This window comes from Misgurnus anguillicaudatus, chromosome 23, assembly GCF_027580225.2.
Source record: "Misgurnus anguillicaudatus chromosome 23, ASM2758022v2, whole genome shotgun sequence".
Classification (NCBI taxonomy): domain Eukaryota; kingdom Metazoa; phylum Chordata; class Actinopteri; order Cypriniformes; family Cobitidae; genus Misgurnus; species Misgurnus anguillicaudatus.
The window spans coordinates 23583394-23604792 of NC_073359.2; the positions used below are offsets into that span (position 1 = coordinate 23583394).

General features: G+C 38.2%; 1 protein-coding gene across 4 annotated transcripts in view; it reads left to right on the top strand.

The window, feature by feature from the left end:
- Window positions 1-21399, top strand: part of cntnap5b (contactin associated protein family member 5b) — a 269502-nt gene that overhangs the window by 75105 nt on the left and 172998 nt on the right. For all 4 annotated transcript variants that reach the window (XM_073861992.1, XM_073861991.1, XM_073861995.1 and 1 more), the window contains exon 5: window positions 344-448. In XM_073861992.1, coding sequence (XP_073718093.1) covers window positions 436-448 — 13 coding nt within the window. In that variant the 5' untranslated portion in view covers window positions 344-435. The remainder of the gene's footprint in view (window positions 1-343; window positions 449-21399) is intronic.

The window sequence follows — 21399 nt, forward strand, 5'->3', positions numbered from 1 at the left end:
ACGCTTGGCTTTTATTTAATCTTAATAAGCTCATATCAGCCAGGCCTGGGTCACATAAACTCACAGTTTTTGGCAGGGTGACTCGTTTCGTGTACATCTTTGATGCTTTGCTTTTCTGCATTGTTTATGGTGTTATCTGCACCAAGGTTGACTTCCAGTTGTATCATAGTTCGGGAATGTCAAGTCAAGCACATTTCGTTCTCTGCTAACTGTTTTTTACTGCATTGCAGTATCTATTTATCTTAGTATATTTTCTTATGCTAATATGAAAACTTTGCGATCCCGGTGTTCTTTGACAAGTACACAGAATGATTGTCCTCACCCGGGCTGATTTTGTTCCCAGAGCCTTTCGCTTAACCGTGATGAGGAGCCAAACAGACAACAACGAAGACAATTACAGTCGTTCTTAAGCAAGGAAGAAGGCTGTCTCAGAGCATGAACGCTGCAGGTGAGCATTCACATTCAGGCAAATAGTAATTGCAGGGTTTCTTATTTAAATTGCTTGCTTCTGTCAGCTTTACGATCATTTAAATTGGTAAAAAACAGCAGGGAGGGTTAATGGATCAGATAATCACGTCATTATCAGAAGCACTTTCACCTTTATACAAGTCACGACAGGTTGGAATCAAGTGTAATCTTACAGCCAAACGTGCAATAAAGTGAACTAGTGCTGGGCGTTATATTTTACGATTTTATTTTTAGCCTTTTAACTCTTTCCCCACCAGTGTTTTTTTTTTTAAGTTACCAGCCAGCGCAAGCATTTTTATGATTTTCACAAAAGTTTAATGCCTTCCAGAAAATGTTTCTTCTTTGAATATATAAACATACAATATATCACATGAAAGAACAGACCCTCTGGTTTAAAAAAAAAAAAGTTTCATCCTATCTTGATTTGTTCCCTTTTTATAACTTCTCAAATATGGGTAGGTTACTTCAAAAATACAAAATTTTGAGCAAAAAGCTGAGATAATTGCATTTTTTGTGAAGGACTTTTGATCAAAACGTACACAGAGCCTTTACTGTTTGGTCTTAGTGAGTTGATGCTACTGGGTTGTATAAGTAGTGTAAGAGCGGAAATACGGATTGCCGTAAAAATTCGTCATTGGCAGGAAAGCGTTTTCTCTTGGCGGGGAAAGAGTTAATGAAACTAGGTAGATTCTATATTTATGGATTTGCATTTTTTTCTAACAGAGGAATCGTCTTTTTGACCATAAACCTTTTGTACAAGCGTAAAACATTTTAACTTAGAGAGTAAGACCACACTTTAAAAAAATTATATGCTGGATTTACTTAAAATGACTTAAAAATATAGTGCATAATTTTTGCTTCCACTTTTTTAAAGTATGTTTTACTTAAAATGTTAAGCAAGCATAAATTGCTTAAAATTCCATGTAATACCAGCCCAGTCTCACGAAATTTCGTTATATAGTCACGTATATTTTTGATTGTTTTTTCGTGCTGTTATCACGAAATTTCGTGTTTTTTCGTGATCGTATAACGAATTCCTGTTTTCGTGTGATTATCACGTATTGGTTACTCGACTGTTTAGTCCTATTTTCTTACCATTGTCGCTTCAGTTTAGGGTTAGATTTACATAAAATGACATCCCTAACCAAACCCAACTCTAACCCTAACGCCAGGCGACATATAAAAAAATAAATCAGATAAAATAGTAAAAATCAATATATAAAGTGACAATCTAATGCAAGCACCAAATCTAACCCTAAACCGAAGCGACAATGGTTTAAAAATAGGACAGTCGAGTAACCAATACGTGATAATCACACGAAAACAGGAATTCGTTATACGATCACGAAAAAACACGAAATTTTGTGATAATAGCACGAAAAAAGAATAAAAAAATACGTGACTATATCACGAAACTTTGTGAGACTGGGTAGGTAATACTTACTTAAAAAATGCATGCAAAAACGATGCACTATACTGTATGTTTAAGTAAATCCAGCCTTTATTTTTTTCAGTGCATAAAGCATTGTTTAGTAATTAAGAAGCGTAATTAAGTGCACTTAGGGTGTGCTAGTTTAAGATTAATTTTTTTAACAATGAAAAAATTGTCTATGCGCCTGGCACACAGTCTAAAAGGGTTCTTCCTATTCTCGTAATGAGTAATGGGTGTGTTTTGGGCATAACGTGCAATACAACAATGAAAGTCTCATCTTCGTCATAAGCGTCGTAAATGTTTAAATAAAAAAAAATACTAAAATGGTTCTCATCATATTCAGAGGTACAAAGTCATCATATACAATAAATCTAAGGGGTAGCATTTAAAAAATCTAAATAAATGCAATATTACCAGTTTTTAAAAGCAAAAGCTAATCTCAGATTCACGCTAAAGTCCTGTAATCTGTCCTCATTTATGTCCAAGAGACTCAATAATAATCTTTTACATTTGAATCATTTAATTTTTCATATTTAAAAACGTTTGTGTGCATGTGTGTAATAAGCAAACGCGTGTTGTCATCCCGTTTATAGGCGCATATTACTAACACGCTCTTAAATAACAAAAACAATATTGCGCCATTGACTTTAGAGCAGGTTTTAGTTGTTCAATGAAGTAGTCTATTTTAGTTGCCTCAAAATAGCAACACGCCAAAAAACCTTGTTTTCAAGCCAGCACGCCCATGGGCGCACAAATGGGCGCAAATGCATTTGCTATTTAAACAATGTAACGCTGGACGTGAACATGATATCTGCATCCGGCTAAAACTAAGCAAAAAAACAATTGAGCTGCATTGCGCCGAGTGTATGATAGGGCCCTTAAGTACAATTTATAGTCGTGCATATGTTTGGACGTCAACAATAACGCAGAAGTATATATGAAAACCGGCGCGTATCCCGTCGCGGCTACGCTGTAGGACGTACGCACAACTACAGTATAATCAGCCCTTTAGACTTCTTGAGTGATGACACAAACAAAGCTTTTAATCGTTTGGAATTGATTTAATCAAATGCGCAGTTTGAACTTTAAACATGACATGAATCACACCAACTCTGATGGCGTGTTCGATACTGAAGTTTATATCAGACAGTGTTGAAACTTGGCTAATGAATTAGGCTTTAGGGCCCAAACATCTCCTCTGTCATAGTAAACGAATTTATTACACATCTATCATCCAGAACAGAGTCTTAACAGAGTTCTTGTCATCCCAAGCAGAACTTTGAATCAACAATGCTTTTTATTATGCACACGGTGGTTCATGTTTTTGGCAGACGCGATGGGATGCGACAAGGTGAGATTATCCAAGTTTGGAGCGACTCCCAGAATAATGTGCATTGACTGTGCACTGTTTATTCGAGCTGGCTACATATTTCTTTATTTTAAAGTTGGCGTCTATAAAAAGCTCACTGTAAATGGAGTTTCATTTGAGAGATAGTCTGTATTTGCTTTTGAGTACGACAGCAGTCATTTATCAAATGATGAACAAATAATAGAGACCGCATTTGTGTATTTTAACTGAGCATACATCTGCAGGCACTAAATAGTCGGAAGAATAAAAGTAAAAAAAAACACACAAGTTATATCACTAAGTTGTGTCTTAGTTGTTTCTCTTAGATAGAAATGAGATCAAATAGTCAGACTGTGGCTAGTTATGTCTGTAGTAAAAGTCAAGATGTGAACTCAAACACTTTCAAGAGTGATGCTCTCTAAAACATTTGCTGTAATTTTGCAGCTGGTTGGCAGTAACTTACTGTAGAAGATAACGTCAAAAAATGTTTAATGTTCATTTAACTTTGAATAAAATGTTGCCAGTAAATAACATAAATGTAAAATCTACAGTAAGTTACTGGCAGCTAGTTGCCAGTAATACCCATTAATACTGTAATTTCTACAGAATGTTTTTACAGTGTACCCACATTTATTTATTAGCTCTCTACTTTGCTCTATACACTGTATGGCAACAATTGTCTCATTCGTTTCTATTTTTATTTCTCCTTTGCAATTTTAAGAGAATAGGAAGCTATTAGTGTTTAAATGTTCTCACACAGCAGTGCATTTGGACTGAACAGGTGTTAATATGCCTGCTGTGACTCATTTATCACAACTGACCAGATGCACGCAGGCTGAACTTAAACCGTTCCAAAATGCTGGGTTGTTTCAACTCCAAATCCAACAGCTTGTTTAAATAAACCTATTCGCAAATGTACATATGTCACCCAAATTTGGGTTGAAACAACCCAACTTAGGTTAATTTAAACAATGGTTGGGTTTGTCAATATTTAACGCAACCATAGATTTTCAATCTTAAAAGAAACTTATTACTTTTCAAGGAAATTTTGTGTTGCATTCAGCCACACAGGATGAGCACACATGATATCACCATCATAACATCTCAGGCCATAATAACGGGCTAAATTATCTTTCGGTAATGAAATACGGATCTCAGGGGGCTCTTGTCCTGCTGAGGGCAATTTCATCTTCACCTCCGCACGTGTGTGAAAACATCGATCCTGCCGCGGGCTAAGCTTTAAGCATGTTGCTTGAAATCAGAGCATGTAATGTGTTTATTGTACAGTGCCTTGCAGATCGGGTCCTGGAATAAAGCAAATGTTTAAGTTGACTTCACCAGGCCTTAGATCTTACTTGGTGCTTTTTTCAAAATAATTTTTTTAATATAAAATAATAGAGTTTTATAGAAATATACAGTTTAAGTGTTGTAGTTAAAGGCGCTCTAAGCGAATTGAAGCGTTTTAGACCATAAAACATTTTCTGTTACATACCAGAAACATCTCCTCACTATCTGCTTGCTGCCTGTCCGCTGATCAAACTGTAAAAAAACGCGATCTCTGTAGACAGCCCAGGCTTCACAAACGGCAATATCAACAAGTGGCCAAACCTAGCATCACATAACAAAACAAAGTATTCCAGCCAAAAAACGACAAAAAGGATTTGGGTGTGGGGGTTGGGCGCATTCATGAATGCACGAAAGGGAGGGAGAGGGGGAGGAGTTAGCTACGCTCCGTCTGTTTGAAAACAGTTTCAAACGTCAACAATAACTAACGTATCGCAGATTCGCTTAGAGAGCCTTTAAATATGTTTTAGTTAAAATCACATACGTTCTGCTTTTCAAGTGAACATCAGGGTTTCCCGCAGAAAATTTGTTAGTTAAGGTGGTAGGGTTTGGCTGGTGGTTGGGACCGAGGGCGTGGCAATCAAATGATGAAAATAAAATATTTTTATTTGAAACACTCAAATAAAACTTAATTTTGAAGAAACTATGACAAAAATGAACACATACTAGATTATTAATGAATTAAATGTTTTTACCTCTAACGGGAATAGCTGCGTGATGAAGCGTTTTATCAACTGGCTATCCTCCAGACGTGACGGAGCACGTCTTATCTCATTTCGGCTGTGTGGTGACGTGTACGCTCGCGGTGTGAAGCGCGTCTGCGCTATTCTCCGAGATGTTTTATAAACTGGCTAGTTATCCTCCAGACAGTGACGGTCCGAACCACGTCTTTCTCATTGCGGTCGTGTGGCGCGCGTCCCAGCTCGCGGTGTGATGCGTGTACGCTCTATTCTCCGAGATGCACTTGAAGGCCTTTTGTGCAGCGTTTTTTTTTTTGTTTGTTTTGACGACCTAGTTAAGGTGGTAGGGTTTCCAAGCTTAGGCGGGCCACCTTATCTGAAATGCGCTGCGGGAAACCCTGAACATTGTTAAATTGAATACAACCCAAATTGCATACATCTAAAAACCACATTACTGCAGCAGTTTTCAGTTTTGTTCCGATGATACCAAATAGAGGTTCCCAGGACCCGAATTAACAACCATTTGGTCTTAAAAATAGGTTCTTAAAAGGTTTATTGTGAGGGCACAGTTGCTCAGTGGGTAGCAATAAAATCCCCAGTTTGAGCTTCGTTTAAGGTCAGGAGGTCTTTTTGTGTGGAGTTACATGTTTTCTCTGTCAGTGTGGGTTTACTCTGGCACTCCAGTTTCCTCACACAGTCCAAAGAAAGACATGCAGGCTAGGTAAATTGGAGATGCAAAGAAATGTTTTCTTTTGACTTAAAAGGTTTCTTGAGGAACCAAAAAGGGTTTTTCTATGGAATATGTGTGAAAAACAATTTATGTACCTTTATATTTTAGAGTAACAAGGGCTGGACAATAATTCAATATCAATATTTTTTGCGGTATGTATATATATATAATTCAATTCACAATTCAATTCACAATTGCTTTATTGGCATGACTGTAAATGATACAATATTGCCAAAGCATGTATATATGTATATAAAACAATACAAAAAAAAAAAAAAAATTATCTGTATAATAAGAAAAAAAAAATATGATCAAATCAACATTTTAAATTAACAGCATAACACATTAGAACATGTCTGAACATTTGACATTACAATGTTTTAATATATACACACACATACTGAGGTTACACATACACACACACACACACATACATATTACGCACGCACACACACACACACACACACACACACACACACACACACACACACACACACATACATATTACGCATACATACACATACACATACTCACATACACATTATACACACACATATTTACCTGCTGTCCTTTAGGCTGTGGCACATCCACACGTATCTAGCAGCCAATGCTGCTGTTTGTCCCTCTCCTAATATTATATTAATTTGTTGTACTTCAGTCTTGGTGGTGAAGTTCTTTATTGAGTTACTGAATTTATTTAAGTAGATATCTCTTATTGTTTTGTATTTGTGGCAGTGAAGGAGGAAGTGCATCTCTGTCTCGATCTCTCCTGTCCTACAATGAACACACACCCTTTGTTCTCTGGGTAACCAGCTCTTTCTGTGTCTGCCCGTCTCAATGGCTAGGCTGTGCTCACTGAGCCTGTACTTGGTCAGGATCCGTCTCTGCTTTGTGTCTTTGACACTTTGGAGATATTTTTCTAATTCATAATTTGATTTTAAAGTTCGATAAAATTGTAATTTACTTTGTGTTTTAGTTTCTTGATCCCAATGTTCCAGATAAGTGTTTTTAGATTGTTTAATAATTTGATTTATTTTAATGTTTGGATGAGAATCAGTGCTGGTTTGAGACTGGTTGGTGTTAGTAAAGTTAGTAAGTTTCAGAACCAACTGACTGAGGGGACTTTTTTCAGGGTTTAGTTCTTGGCTTTGTAACGCTTTAAAATGTAGCGATTTTGTGGGACTTGATTTTAGATGCATCCAGAATTTGAGGGATCTTTTTTGCATATTGATAATCAATGGGAATCGGCCTAATTCTGCCCTACATGCATTATTGGGTGTCCTTCTTTGTAATTTTAGGATGAGTTTACAGAATTCTGTGTGTAGGGCTTCTGTTGGATGTTTGTCCCATTTTGTGTAGCTCTGATCACTGAGTGGACCCCAAACCTCACTTCCATACAGCGCAATGGGCTGAATCACACTATCAAAGATTTTACACCAAATTGGAATTGGTAATTCAATATTTTGGAATTTTTTCTTGATGGCATATAGAGCTCTTCGGGCTTTATCTTTGAGAGCATTCACTGCCATACTGAAACTCCCCGATGCAGTAATGATAAGACCGAGGTAAGTGTACTGCATCGTGTGGTCTAGGGTGGTGCTGCCTAGATTAAACTGGTATCTGTGTTCCTGACATCTGGGCTTTTTCTGGAAGACCGTAACATTGGTCTTTTTTAGGTTTACTGCCAGGGCCCAGTTCTGACAATAGTCCTCCAGCAGGTCCAGGTGCTGCTGTAGTCCCTGTGCAGTGGGTGACAGCAGCACCAGGTCATCTGCATACAACAAGAGCTTAATGTTCTTGTCTTGTAGAGTAAGTCCAGGGCCTGTCGACTGGTCCAACTGCACCGCTAGTTCATTAATCTAAGTGTTGAACAGCGTTGGACTTAGGCTACAGCCCTGACGTACTCCTCTTTTCTGGGTAAAGAATTTTGTATGTTTGTTGCCAATTCGTATTGCACATTTGTTATTTGAATACATTGATTTTATAATATCATAAACCTTACCCCCTACACCACTTTGTAAAAGTTTGTAGTATAATCCGTTGTGCCAAATAGAATCAAATGCTTTTTTGAAATCGACAAAGCATGCAAATATTTTTCCGTTTTTGGTTTGTTTGACGTGTTTATTGATTAGGGTGTGTAGGGTGTAGATGTGGTCGGTTGTTCTGTAATTTGGAAGGAAGCCAATCTGACTTGGACTCAGGATATTGTGTTCGGTAAGGAAGTTTACAATTCTATTGTTTAAAATACAGCTAAATAACTTCCCCAGATTACTGCTCACACAAATGCCTCTGAAATTATTAGGGTCTAATTTATTCCCACTCTTATGAATTGGGGTAATAAGTCCTTGGCTCCAGATGTCAGGAAAACAGCCTGAACTGAGTACAATGTTAAATAATTTGAGCACAGCAGTTTGCAGATCAGGTGTGCTGTATTTCAGCATTTCACCTAGAATGCTGTCAGGACCACAAGATTTCTTACATTTTAGGCTTTTGAGTTTGTTTGTCAATTCTTCATGTGTAATTGGGAAATCAAGTGGATTTTGATTATTTTTAATTGTGTCTTCATAAATTTGTAGATTTAAATTGATCAGATTATAATTGTCATTGAGTTGGTTTGGTGGAATTTCTTTATATAAATTTTCAAAATGTTTTGTCCAGATTTCTCCATCTTGTATTGTTAGGTCTTGTGGTTTTGTCGTGCTCAGATTATTCCACATGTCCCAAAACTGATTCTGGTTTATTGAATGCTCTATTTCCTGTAAATGTTTGGTTAGATGGTGTTGCTTTTTTACTCTAATTGTGTCTTTATATTGTTTTAGTTTTGAACAGTATTCAGTTCTGATGTTTGTGTTGTTTAGTTCTTTATGTTTCAGATTTGATAGTTTTCGAAGTTGTTTCCTTAATGTTTTGCACTCTGAGTCAAACCATTTTTCATGTTTTGGTCTGTTTTTAGTATGCTTTTTGCCTTTCTTTTTTAATTCACTTCTTTGTGCTGCTTTTATAAATATGTGATTCATTTCATTTGTAGCCAAATTAACACCATCTTTAGTGGTTTCAAATGTTTTATTAATAAATGTATTTATTAAATTTTTTAGTTCTTTTGAATTGAGTGCTTGGATAAATTTGTCTTGGCTGTCTGGACCCCATCTGTATCTCTGCTGGACCTGATACATTTTGCAGGTTTCCAACCTGTTTTTTTCTGGTGTGTGACGTGTTTTGATATAAATGTTAGTTTGGTTATGATCAGAGAGTGGGGTTTGCTGTTTGACAGTGAATGCACTGAAGGAGGAGTGGTCCATGTCAGTGATGGCATAGTCAACTACACTAGCTCCAAGACCTGAATAACATGTAAACCTCCCTAAAGAGTCCCCTCTGATCCTGCCGTTAAGTATGTACAGGCCCGAGGCGCGGCAGAGCTGCACTAACTCTTTACCGTTTTTATTTACAGTTTGATCAAGGTTATTTCTAGGTGGGAGATTTTTGGTGAGACTTAGGGGTTTTTGGCCAAAGACATATTCGTTGCCCTTTGGATCTATGTTATCTGGTTCAGATCCTGCTCTTGCATTGAAGTCTCCACATAGCAGCACATTTCCCTGGGCCTGGAAACGGCTGATATCTGTGTGGATGTTGTTAAGATATTCTTCATCATAGTAAGGGGATTCTGCTGGAGGAATGTAGATGGCACAAAGATATATGTCAGTAGTTGAAATGCCAATTTGGTTGTTTAATTTTATCCAGCAATGAAATTTTCCAACTGTAATAACTGAAATGTGTTTGGCCAGATCCTTCCTGTACCATAGTAGAATTCCTCCCGAGTCTCGTCCACGATGGACTGTACTTAATTTAACTGAGGGCACAATTACTTCGTAGTAGCCTGAGGGACAGTAGGTAAGCGCATCATTTTTACACCAGGTTTCAGTGAGAATGATAATATCAGCATCTTTGATATTTTTCTGAAAATCAGGGTCTGTGCTTTTAGAACCAAATGTTGAAGAATGAAGACCCTGAATATTCCAACAACTTATTTGAAATGAACACATTTGTATTATTAAAGATAAACCTATTTGGTAAGACAGAGAGAAAATAACATGCAACAATATTGTGTACATGTGAAAAATGGTAAACAATTTACATTAGTGCATTTTTTTTTTTTTTTTTTTTGTGAATGAAGTTCTTATCTGTTCAGGAGCTGGTCACACAGTGTGTACAGGATCTCTTTGATCTCACTCAGTTCACTGGCAGGTGTGGCAGTGGTGGGTGGAGCAGGGGGCCGGGCTACAGCTTCAGCATAGGTTTGAGCTCTCGGTTGCAGGGATTTCTCTTGTGGTTTTGGTTTCTTGCTTCTGATAGGGGTCTGATGGCCAGCAGGTGGACGTGACGTTTGTGACTGTAGGTTTACTGGTGTGTAATGAGCCATAGGTGGGTGCGGTGGATGACGTGGGATGCTTGTCCAGTTGACGTCTTTCCTCACCAGGGAGTGGATGGGCCAGTAGTGTTTTGGAGTAGGTAATAAGGGTCTTGGACTGCGACCCAGGGCTGCATCTTTTAGAGTCTTTGCAAAAACACGTACTGCGTCTTTGTGTAGATGGAGTCCATCATACAGGTGTTGGAGCCCGATGTGGTGATGGTGGACCAGGTGCACGTTTGGGAGTGCAGAACACCTACGGGAAATTTCAGCATTGATGTTGTAGATGATGTGTGGTGGTGTGTCATGTCGTGGTAGTAGTGAAGAGATGATGATTCTGGACTCTGGGAACTTTTTGCTGGTGATTTCTGCCATTTTCCTGATAGCATCAGCAGTATTGTTGCGCAGCGTGTGGAGGTCATTAGTTCCGGTGTGGATTATAACACACGAGGGGTGTCCTGTGAAGTCTCTGATGATCTGCTGGGCGTGGCCTGTTGTGCTGCATCGTTTTGCCGTGACTTTTTGATGTGGAAAGAGTTTTTGTGGGTCCAAAAACTTTCCATTGGAGTCCATGAGGAGAAGAATATCTAGATCAATTTCTGGAGGGTGGGCAGGTGATGTTTGTGTTTCTCCAGGAGGCTGCGTGTTTGTGGCAGGCTCGTTGTCTGTGTAGTCTGTAGGAGGAGCTGTACTTTCGTTAATTGTGATGTCTTTTGTGTTTTTCTGTACCTGTAACTCTCTTATTTCTTGCAGCTGTTTGTATATGTTCTCTTCTTTTCTTTCTTTATCTTCCTCTAGTTTGCATATCTGTGTGCGGAGAGTTTGGTTTTCTTCTTTCAGTTCTCTGAGAGCTCTTGTGAGTTCAGTGATGAAGGTGTTAGTGTCTTTCTTCAGCTGTCTGAGTTCATCTTTGAGCTCTTGGATGTGAATGTTTGTGTTGGGTGTGTCTGAGAGTTTGACTTGAGTGTGTTCTCTGAATTCAGTGAAGTCCAGTTCCAGCAAAGCTAAACTGTCTCTCAGTTGACGATTAGATGATGAAGGTGAAAGGTTGACTGGGTCTTCCTCCTCCGAGTCTGTGTGGTTTGCATGAGGCTCGTCTCTCTCCTCCTCGACTCTTGCCTTCAGAATGGGAAAAATCTCCTCGAATGAGTTAAGGCTGGCTTCATTGCCTTGAAGAAGGAAAGTGCCTTTAGTGTAGTAAGTTATGGTGAGAATGGGGTTGTCTGTGTCCAGCATTTCATCTTTGCATATTGTTAATCTTCCACCTCGACCGATTCCTTCTTTAAAAATGTGCTGGTATTCCTCACAGATGGCTGATTTCCATGCTGTAATCATGGTGGTGTAGAAGATGAGGTTGTTCTTAATTCTTTTCCCATTGAGTTGAATATAGTCAGCGTACAGAAGATCAGGATTGTCTCTGAGAGTTTTTTCTTTGTGTTTTTTTCTGGCCTGTACACTTCTGTACTTCTCTGGGTATGACACCTCCCTGCACTCTGCCTGCGCCAGGGTCGCCATGGCGATCAGACTGATCAGACTGGGCACTGAGCCAAAAACTGCAGCTAACTTAATTTAGCTTTTAGCTTCTAGTAATGAGAGATTTTACCAGAATATAATCAAAATATACAATTTTCATTAAAGTTTTTTGCCAGAAAGTGCTCACCTCTCTGTTTAGCAAGTGAAGATCAACAATTGTGTAAAGTTTTTCAGCTGTAGATCTTTTAAAAATCCTTTAGCATTTTGGAGGGAAAACTGCAGTATGCTGTTAGAGTGGTGATCCAGCAGGCAGATGCTAATCCTCAGCTTTAGTCTTCTTTTTTTATTTAAAAATGCATTTTCTAGAAAAATTTACGGTCTTTATCCGAAAACAAGTTGTTCCTCTTCTGTTTTTATTTGTTTGTTGTCATGATCTCGCTCTCTGTCTCACTTTTAAGCTTAATCTTTTATCATTTTTCAGGAGCTCATCTTTAGAGTGGCTGACCACTCTTTCTCTTTTTTTTTATATATTAGGGCTTATAATTAACCAGTGGCGGCTCGTGACTGTTCATTCGAGGGTTGCAAATTCAAAATATGTGTTCGGAGTGTCATGTGTGTTGCTTGCGTTTTCAAAATATGTGTTTGTTGCGTCATGTGAACCACATGCATCACGTGTTTTGTCAAAATAAGTGCCTGCTGCACATGTGTCAAAATCGGTTATGATAAAATAGATGCTCACGTTCACAAAATACACACAAGACACTCAATTAACAGTAAACTCTGATTATGCATGAGATTATGCGAGTATCTGGCAAACGCAAGCGTCTCTTTTATCATAAACCCTTTAGACGCATCTGCAGCAGTCACGTGATGCACATAGGATCACTCGACACGCAGAACACATACATGACGGGCTACATACATGAAAAAAGAAGTCACTGGCCGCCACTGAAATTAACGTGTTAAAAACGCGTAAACGCAAACAAATTTTAATGCCGATTAACGCAATGTGCAATGTCTGCCTGACCCTTGGTCTAGCCTATAGTTGGACGAATTGAGACGCAATTCAAATGTGACCCAGATAAAAATTGTGATTAATTGTGAGTTAACTCATGAAATCATGTGATTAGTTTAGATTAAATATTTGAATCTATTGACAGCCCTAATATATATATTTCAATAACAGTGATATCATTTCTAAACACATTTCCGATATTTTGATATACATTACAGCGTTGCGTAGCCGTTCACGTCACATCTAAAAACGTGCGTTACATGCGGGTCAAGGCGCTTCTTCCTTCCAAAGCTGCGCTCTCTGGGACGACAAGGAAAACGGAATGCCTGATCGGATTTAAATTGGTCATCTGTACCTCGCATCAAATTTTATCATTGTTAACGATGCGATCAATTATATTGGTTGGAAGTTTGGAGTCCGAGAAGGATGTGCGGGGTTAGTTCGCATCAAGTCACAACTTCCAATGGTGACACCATATAGGGAGGGAGAACGGAAGATTTACACAATGCGACATAAACTGAATTACGGATGAGAAAAATAGGCTTAAAAAAGCGTTTATGGCAGTTGCAGGCGCCTTTATTGAATGATATTCTATGGGCAGGGAGCGTTTGCGCGCTGTTTATGCGCGCCGCCGAGCGCGTTGCGGTTTTTGCTGCCAGCCGCAGCAAGCGCTTTTGAAGGAGCGCTGAGAGCGGAGAAGCGCCCGACGTCATTCGCGTCTTTCCATTGTCCAATCGAATGAGGGGAGAGGCGGGCCTTACGTTGTGGTGAGGGAAGTTTACAGTTGCTTTGAAGAACCGGACTCTACTCGCTCACTCTCTCCTGCATGTGTGTGCACCTCTCAAACCCTCAAACAAGGTCAGAGCAAGCTCCCTCTTTTTAAAGTTTCTGCTAATATGACAGTTAACAACAACAGAGCGCTCACGCTTCAATATTTGATTGACAAGACAGCTGACTCAGTGGTTGCTTAGCAATATAAAAAGCTGCGTCGCACTGCTCTTTTTTTTAAAAAGGCAGTGCGACGCGCTTTGCGTTTTCAAGCGTTTAAAGCGCTTTTGGTGTGATTAGCCCCTAAGGCATCAGGTGGCCAGATTAGAAAAGAGGAAAGATGAGAGCATTTTGTGGGCATTCTTTGCAGTTTATCTGAAAGCTTTTTTAGCATTCACACTGTTACTGGATTTATACTGTACCGTGCGAAATTTAGAAGTATATCGGTGATAGAAATTTTCAACATATTGTCCAGCCCTAAGAGTACATTGTAAATTTTATTTTTCATTTATCATGTCATTTTAACCTATTATTATGTATTTTGACTAGAGTAAGTTGTTATAATATTTCAATTATACAGTATTGTAGTTATAACAACTTATTTACAATGTAACAAAAAATTTGCTTGCACTCACATATTTTAAAATATATCTGAACCATTGTTTTGTTTCATTTTAAATGTTCAAGGCCAATTTCTGTCTTAATCTAAACCCTGTCTGGGAAACCACCTCTAAAGTTCATTATATAGACGTGTGAGGTCCCCGGGGTCATTTCTTTGCTAACGTCTCCAGTTGCTCTTTATTTGCTCTTATTTTGCCAAGGAGATCCCAAGGATAAACAATTGAGATTGAAGGCATCTCATTTGTGATGAGGTTTCCTCCTCTAGTCCTCGTGTTGGTAAGGCAGGTTATTTTTCTTTATGGTCATAAACATGCGGTCTGCAGGCCTGATGAGACAGATTGATTGATCAGTGGTCATAATGAGATGTTGGAGAGATTAGTGGCCGGACAGGCATCTGGACACTCCAGATGTCTCGCACCCAACAGCAGATGATAGATCCTGGCCAGATCATTGCTCTTTCTCTCTCTCTCTCTCTCTCTCTCTCACATACACACCGATACCGCCACAGAGCACGCTCACACAGTCAAAGATTCAGTCTCTCACACTTGGTCTCACACCTCGATTCTCGGTACACACACACACACACACACACACACACACACACACATTTTTAGGACAAACTGCAATTTAATCTGGGAAATAAAAGAAAAAGATGGTTTCATATTCCACCACAGTTTTGCCCAGCTGATCTGGGTAACACAAGCTGTGTGTGTGTGTGTGTGTGTGTGTGTGTGTGTGTGTGTGTGTGTGTGTGTGTGTGTGTGTGTGTGTGTGTGTGTGTGTGTGTGTGTGTGTGTGTGTGTGTGAATTGAGGACAGGTCTGTGATTACCTGCACCGTACCATCTTTCATTTGGGAACATACTGAGCCAATCACATTGAGTCTGGTTTAAATTTGCAGTCAGTTATCAGATTGTACCTGGAAAGAAATGTGCCTGTGTGTTAAGTGCACATTTACAGTGCATAAAGAATACAGTAGTCATGTAAAACTATAGTAAACCTGCACTAACCATTAAACTACTATATTTTTTTCAAAATTATAATAGTGTGATGGTTAAGATGCACCATTGGGTTGCATGCACAATACACTACCAACTGAGCTATAAGAAACAATCAGTATATAGTTCCTGTATAATGATTTTCAAGAAAAAATGTTCTTAGTATTTTTGTCTTGTTTTCAGTAAAAATATCTAAAAATTCTTTTATTAAAATGCTTTTTCTTGATGAGCAAAATGACCCAAGAAAATAAGTCCAGTCTCCAGACCAAAAATATCAAATTTAAGCGATTCTGCGCATAAAAAAGCAAAAAAATCTGCTAATGGGGTAAGCAAAAAAATCTTGAACATTTTTCTTAAACACTAAATTCAAAAAAAATTCAGTTATGGCAGTTTTTTGCTAGTTATATGCACAAAACGACTTAAATTTGATATTTTTGGTCTAAAAACTAGACTTATTTTCTTGGGTCGTTTTGCTCATCAAGAAAATACATCTTAATTTAAGAATTTTTAGATATTTTTACTGAAAACAACATAAAAATACTAAGAATTTTTTTCTTGATCATCTTTTTTTGCAGTGTATGTAGTTATATTCAATATCATTCCACTGCAAAAAAATATTTTCAAGAGAAAAAATCTTATTTAGTATTTTTTTTTGTATTTTTGTATTTATCTTAGTATCACTTTACTCTATCTTAGTATTTTTGTCTTGTTTTTAGTAAAAATGTTTAAAAAATTCTTAAATTAAGATGCTTTTTCTTGATGAGCAAAACGACCCAAGAAAATGTTTTAGACAAAAAATATAAAATTTAAGTGATTTTGTGCATAAAACAATAAGTAAGCAAATTTTTCTTGAAAATGCTGTTTAAGGAAGATTTTTTTGCTTACCCCACTTGCAGATTTTTTTGCTTGTTTTATGCACGAAATTACTTAAATTTGATATTTTGGGTCTAAAAAGTAGACTTATTTTTTGGGTCATTTTGCTCACCAAGAAAAAGCATCCCAATTTTAAGAATTTTTAGATATTTTTACTGAAAAGAAGACAAAAATACTTGGATTTTTTTTCTTGAAAATCATTTTTTGCAGTGTTAATATTATTTGGAGAAAATATTATGCAGAACAACTAACCTTCATATCCTATCATATTGTAGATATTGTAACGTTGCGAATGTTAAAATGTTTAAAGGTGCAGTGTGTAGATTTCAGCATGTAGCTGTGAGATTGTGAATTGCAACCAACAGTTTAGTCCACCGTTCACCGAAATGCATAGAGAAACTACGGTAGACACCACAAGACAAACATGTTGTTGTCCAAGACAAAATACAGTGGTGACAAAATGCACGCTACACTAGTTTGTCCGTTTAGGGCTACTGTAGAAACATGGCAGCACAAAATGGGGTCTTCCATGTAAGGGAACACGCAGTGTATGGAGATAAAAACGTCTCATTCTAAGGTAATAAACACATAACAGTTCATTATGTAAGCTCTTTATACACCACTGATAATATAGTTATGTATATAATATTGCATTTCTGTCATTAGATGCTTCTAAAAGTTACGCACTGCACCTTTAAAGCCCCCCCCATCCTAGAAAATGCACTTTTAAATGTGTTTCTACCTGAAAATGAATCTCCAGTGTGTGTGCAGAAACATCTTGTATTTATACAAATCCATCTATTCTTCTTTGTGTAATCTCCTTTAAACCGCAGCAGTCACACAAAACAGGCTGTTGGGGATCCCCTTATCAATGTGATGTCACATACGCCCCACCCATAACCGTTCACAGACTCCGCCTTATGAGCGTGTAGTTCAATCTTCTGCCAGAGACACATGTTTTGATGTAGTCCAAAGCACATGTGTAAGCGCTCTACACCCTACTTTGCATACGAGAAGGGGAACAGAAACTTACTTTGCATTTAAAGAGACACACACACACACATAAAAACATGTTCAACATTGTATAATGAAAGATCTGTGGTGTATTTTGAGCTGAAACATTCTGGGGATACCAGAGACTATTTTTACATTGCTGAAAACACCTACGTTAGCGGCCCTTTAAAGACTCATAGACTTTTCCTGTTGAAAGCATACCTGCTTGAAAGTATCTAAACACGGTCATTTGTGTTATCAGAGATATTCAGCGGTCCCTAGGGAAGCTTCTTCAAGATAAACAGTCGCGAGGCGGGGATTGATCGAGCTCTTGTGCGATTAAAGCGAGACCGAGGTAACACGCAGTCAGGAGGCAATACGAAAATTGTAATGAAATTTAATCATGCGTGAAGATTGGTTTGGCTTTTTTTGTCAAAGGAGAACAAGGCCTTGAACTATAGTGACGCGCGGCTGCGCACGCGTACAGTACGCTAGACGTGTTTTTTTAATGCGTTGGTGGAGTTCTCGCATCTTGAACGAATGAACAGCATTGATTTTAATGGAAGTGCAAGTGGTCATGCACTGACAGTAAGAGATTATACTGATTGAACGTTTTTAATACCCTTTTGGTGAAGGTCATATTTGCAGGCAGTAATGGAAGTGATAGAATTACAAGTCCCAAATCAATATAATAAATACTGTATGCTGAATCGGTTATTATTTTCACTTCTAATTTATTATTAGTAGTATTTTAAAGGTGCAGTGTGTAATTTTTAGAAGGATCTCTTGACAGAAATGCAAAATAATATACAAAACTATATTATTAGTGGTGTATAAAGACCTTTCATAATGAACCGTTATGTGTTTATTACCTTAGAACGAGACCTTTTTATTTACATACATGAGGGTCCCCTTACATGGAAGTCGCCATTTTGTACCGCCATTTTCTACAGAAGCCTATTTTTTTACTAAGTTGTCTCCTACGATGACATGTTTGTCCGGTTGCGGCTACCGTAGCTTCTCTATGCGTTTCAAAAGCGAGGGGTGAGCAGTGGACTAAACCGTTGGTTGCAATTTGCAACCTCACCACTAGATGCCGCTAAAACGTACACACTGCTCCTTTAAGGACTCAATTTACACCAAAATTACAATTCTGTCATCAATTCTCACTTATTTAATGGAATAGTTCACCCAAATACACAAAATTCAGACAAAATGGTCAAAAAACGATCCCTAGCAGTAAATTTGCGGGCAGGACCCTCTACAAAGGTCTTAATATGTACCATTTAGGTACAGGTATGTATACATTTGGTGCCAATATGTACCTCTGATGTACTATTATGCGTTCTTTAGGTGCAAAAGTGTACTTTTTGGAAGGGTGCCGCCCCAGTGACGGCTAGGGAGCACTTTTTATTATCTTAATCTTAAAGGAAAACACCACAGTTTTTCAATATTTGACTATGTTCTTACCTCAACTTAGATGAATAAATACATACCTATCTTTTTCAATGTGTGCACGTAATCTTTGTACAGCGTGTCATGAATGTGTTAGCATTTAGCCTAGCCCCATTCATTCTTTAGGATCCAAACCGGGACGAATTTAGAAGCCACCAAACACTTCCATGTTTTCCCTATTTAAAGACTGTTACATGAGTAGTTACACAAGTATGGTGGCACAAAATAAAAGTGGTGATTTTTTGTGTTTGGTGGCTTCTAAATTCATCTCTGTTTGGATCCTAAGGAATGACTGGGGCTAGGCTAAATGCTAACATATTCACGACGCGCTGTACAACGATTAAGTACATGGATTGAAAAAAGATAGGGATGTTTTAATTCATCTAAGTTGAGGTAAGAACATAGTAAAATATTGAAAAACGGTGATGTTTTCCTTTAAAACATCATGGAGGCAACATCAGAGTATAGTATAGATGCATAGTCTTGTTCTGCAAATGATGTTTCGTCGTCCCCCTCCCCACCGCCACCTGCTGCATGCACGGTTGCACCTCGCAAGATTACACGGTCAACTTAACTCACCATCGATTGGACGGCCTTCTGAGAAATTCTCAGTGTTGTGCTCAGTATGGATGATATGATAAAATGGAGTTGATGAAGAATTGATTCGTTTTAAACGCTCTGTCTGATATTGTTTTACCGCTGCGTTACAATCTGTGTCGCTTGTTTACGGTGTTTTCAGAGCCCCGGGGAGACGATGTTCCTTGCGCTGCCCTGATTTCCAAACAAGGTTCATTTCATCAGGGCAATATACGACGTCCGTAAAGCAAATCCGTCGACCGTGATGGTTTCTATAAGGTTTACGTTGCAATTTCCGCAGTGCGAGTGCCCATAAATTGTCTTAGATATTGGTGTCAACATGGAAATAAATTTGACCTTAATAACTTCAATAGTACATGTTCCTGGACATACATTGTGAGCAGCTAATAGCACATTATTTCCAACTCCTTTTAACCTTTCATAAAGATGTTGAAATGACTCGGAAACAATTTAAATTTTCAGTCCACGTCACCAAAGCTCTCTATAGTACCTGGAAAGAGCCATCCATTGTCATCTTGTATGGCAATTGCATGATGTGTCGCATGACCCACCATTTAAACTTGTTGGAAATCCTGTTGCACCCTCACATTATGGCTTTTAAATGCTTTTGCATGTTGACTTTAACATATAAGGGTCTGGTGTTGATAAAAACAGGCTTTACAGAACAAGCTGTACGTGTGCATGCATTATCTTTTCAAACCTTAAAGTCATTATTTTGTCTAAAACATCCATATCTAACCATGCCCGAGCCACGAATTCAGCTGCTCTGCAAAAAGCTGGTGTGTGTATGAGCGACTGGCAGGATTAATTTCTCAGGTCATCACTTATAGCGCGAGACACTCGCGAGAAAGCCTGAGGCAAGGGCATAGCAAGCTCATGGGAGACACGGAGAGAGAGACAGCGTAAGAGAGACGGAGTGGGCGCGACGTCTGAATGTGTGTTTGTGTGAAACTGTAAGCTGTTCTCCATCATAATAAAGACAAAGAGAAGGCTGAAGAGGTCATGAGTCCGGTTAGAATACCTCAACGGTGACACTGCGGAGAAACCATTCAATTCGTCATGTTTTGGTTAATTGAGCAGACGGCCTTATTTACCCAAGTGGGCGTGATCATTTGTCAATCGTAAAAAAAGTGTTGATATCAAACGATCATAACTCTGCCTTGTATCTAAATCTAAAGTTTTAGGGCAATGAGGGGATTGCTACATTGTCAGTGGTATAATAGCGTTAAAATATCCAAAAATGTTCATGTGCACTTGCATTATCCAAAATGTTTTTTTACGTTTGCATTCAGAGAATTTGCCGTTTTAACCAGTGCACCGCCCCGTTTTACAGGGCCGCTTGTCAATGGCGCCATGTCCGAGTTATCCTTGGTTTTTCGTTTTAGCTGGCATACCTTGTTTATTAAAAGCTATGTGAAAAAAGTCTTACTATCATTTCTCAAAGCGCGGATGTGTGATTCCTAAAACAAATGTTTGCATAGAAACGCGCATACGCCTCACTTTCAGATGTGAAATATATAAATCGGAAGTGATCTTGAAATTGTGCGCAGCTGAACAGTTGCAAATCTCCGCCTTTATACGATGCATAATTAACTCATTCCCCGCCATGTACGAGTAATCTCGTCAATTAAGAGAAAACATTTGCATTAAAAAAAATTTTTGCTTAATTTTTTATAATGTTATTCTGCAATACCGCTATTTACCCAATTTATGAAAAAAACAAAGCCAAAGTTTTATTTACTGATTTTAAACTCTATGTATGTTTTGATAATCATTGTGAATCTGATCTCTTACAAAATTCCTTCACAAAAATGCAATTATGTCAGCTTTTTGAAAAAAAATTGTGAAAATCACAAAAAATGCTGGCGGGCAACTTTTCAAAAAATGGCTGGTGGGGAAAGAGTTAATGTCATAGACATATAAAAGAGCACTTGTCAATGTTTACATCTTTTTCGAGCAGCAAGAAAGGCTTTTATTTCCAAAAACCTGCAGCAATCGGACAAGCAAAAGTGCGTCATCTGCTCAGACCCTGACGTGACGTTAAGCACCGTTTTTATAAATATGAACGTTGCCGTGGAGTTTTGCGTACGCACACCCTACAATCAAATTTGTGTGTACGGTGCTTTATAAATGAGGCCCAGTTTGACTTCAATTGACAATGCATGTGACATCAAATTGTTACGAGCGAGATATTTTGAAAG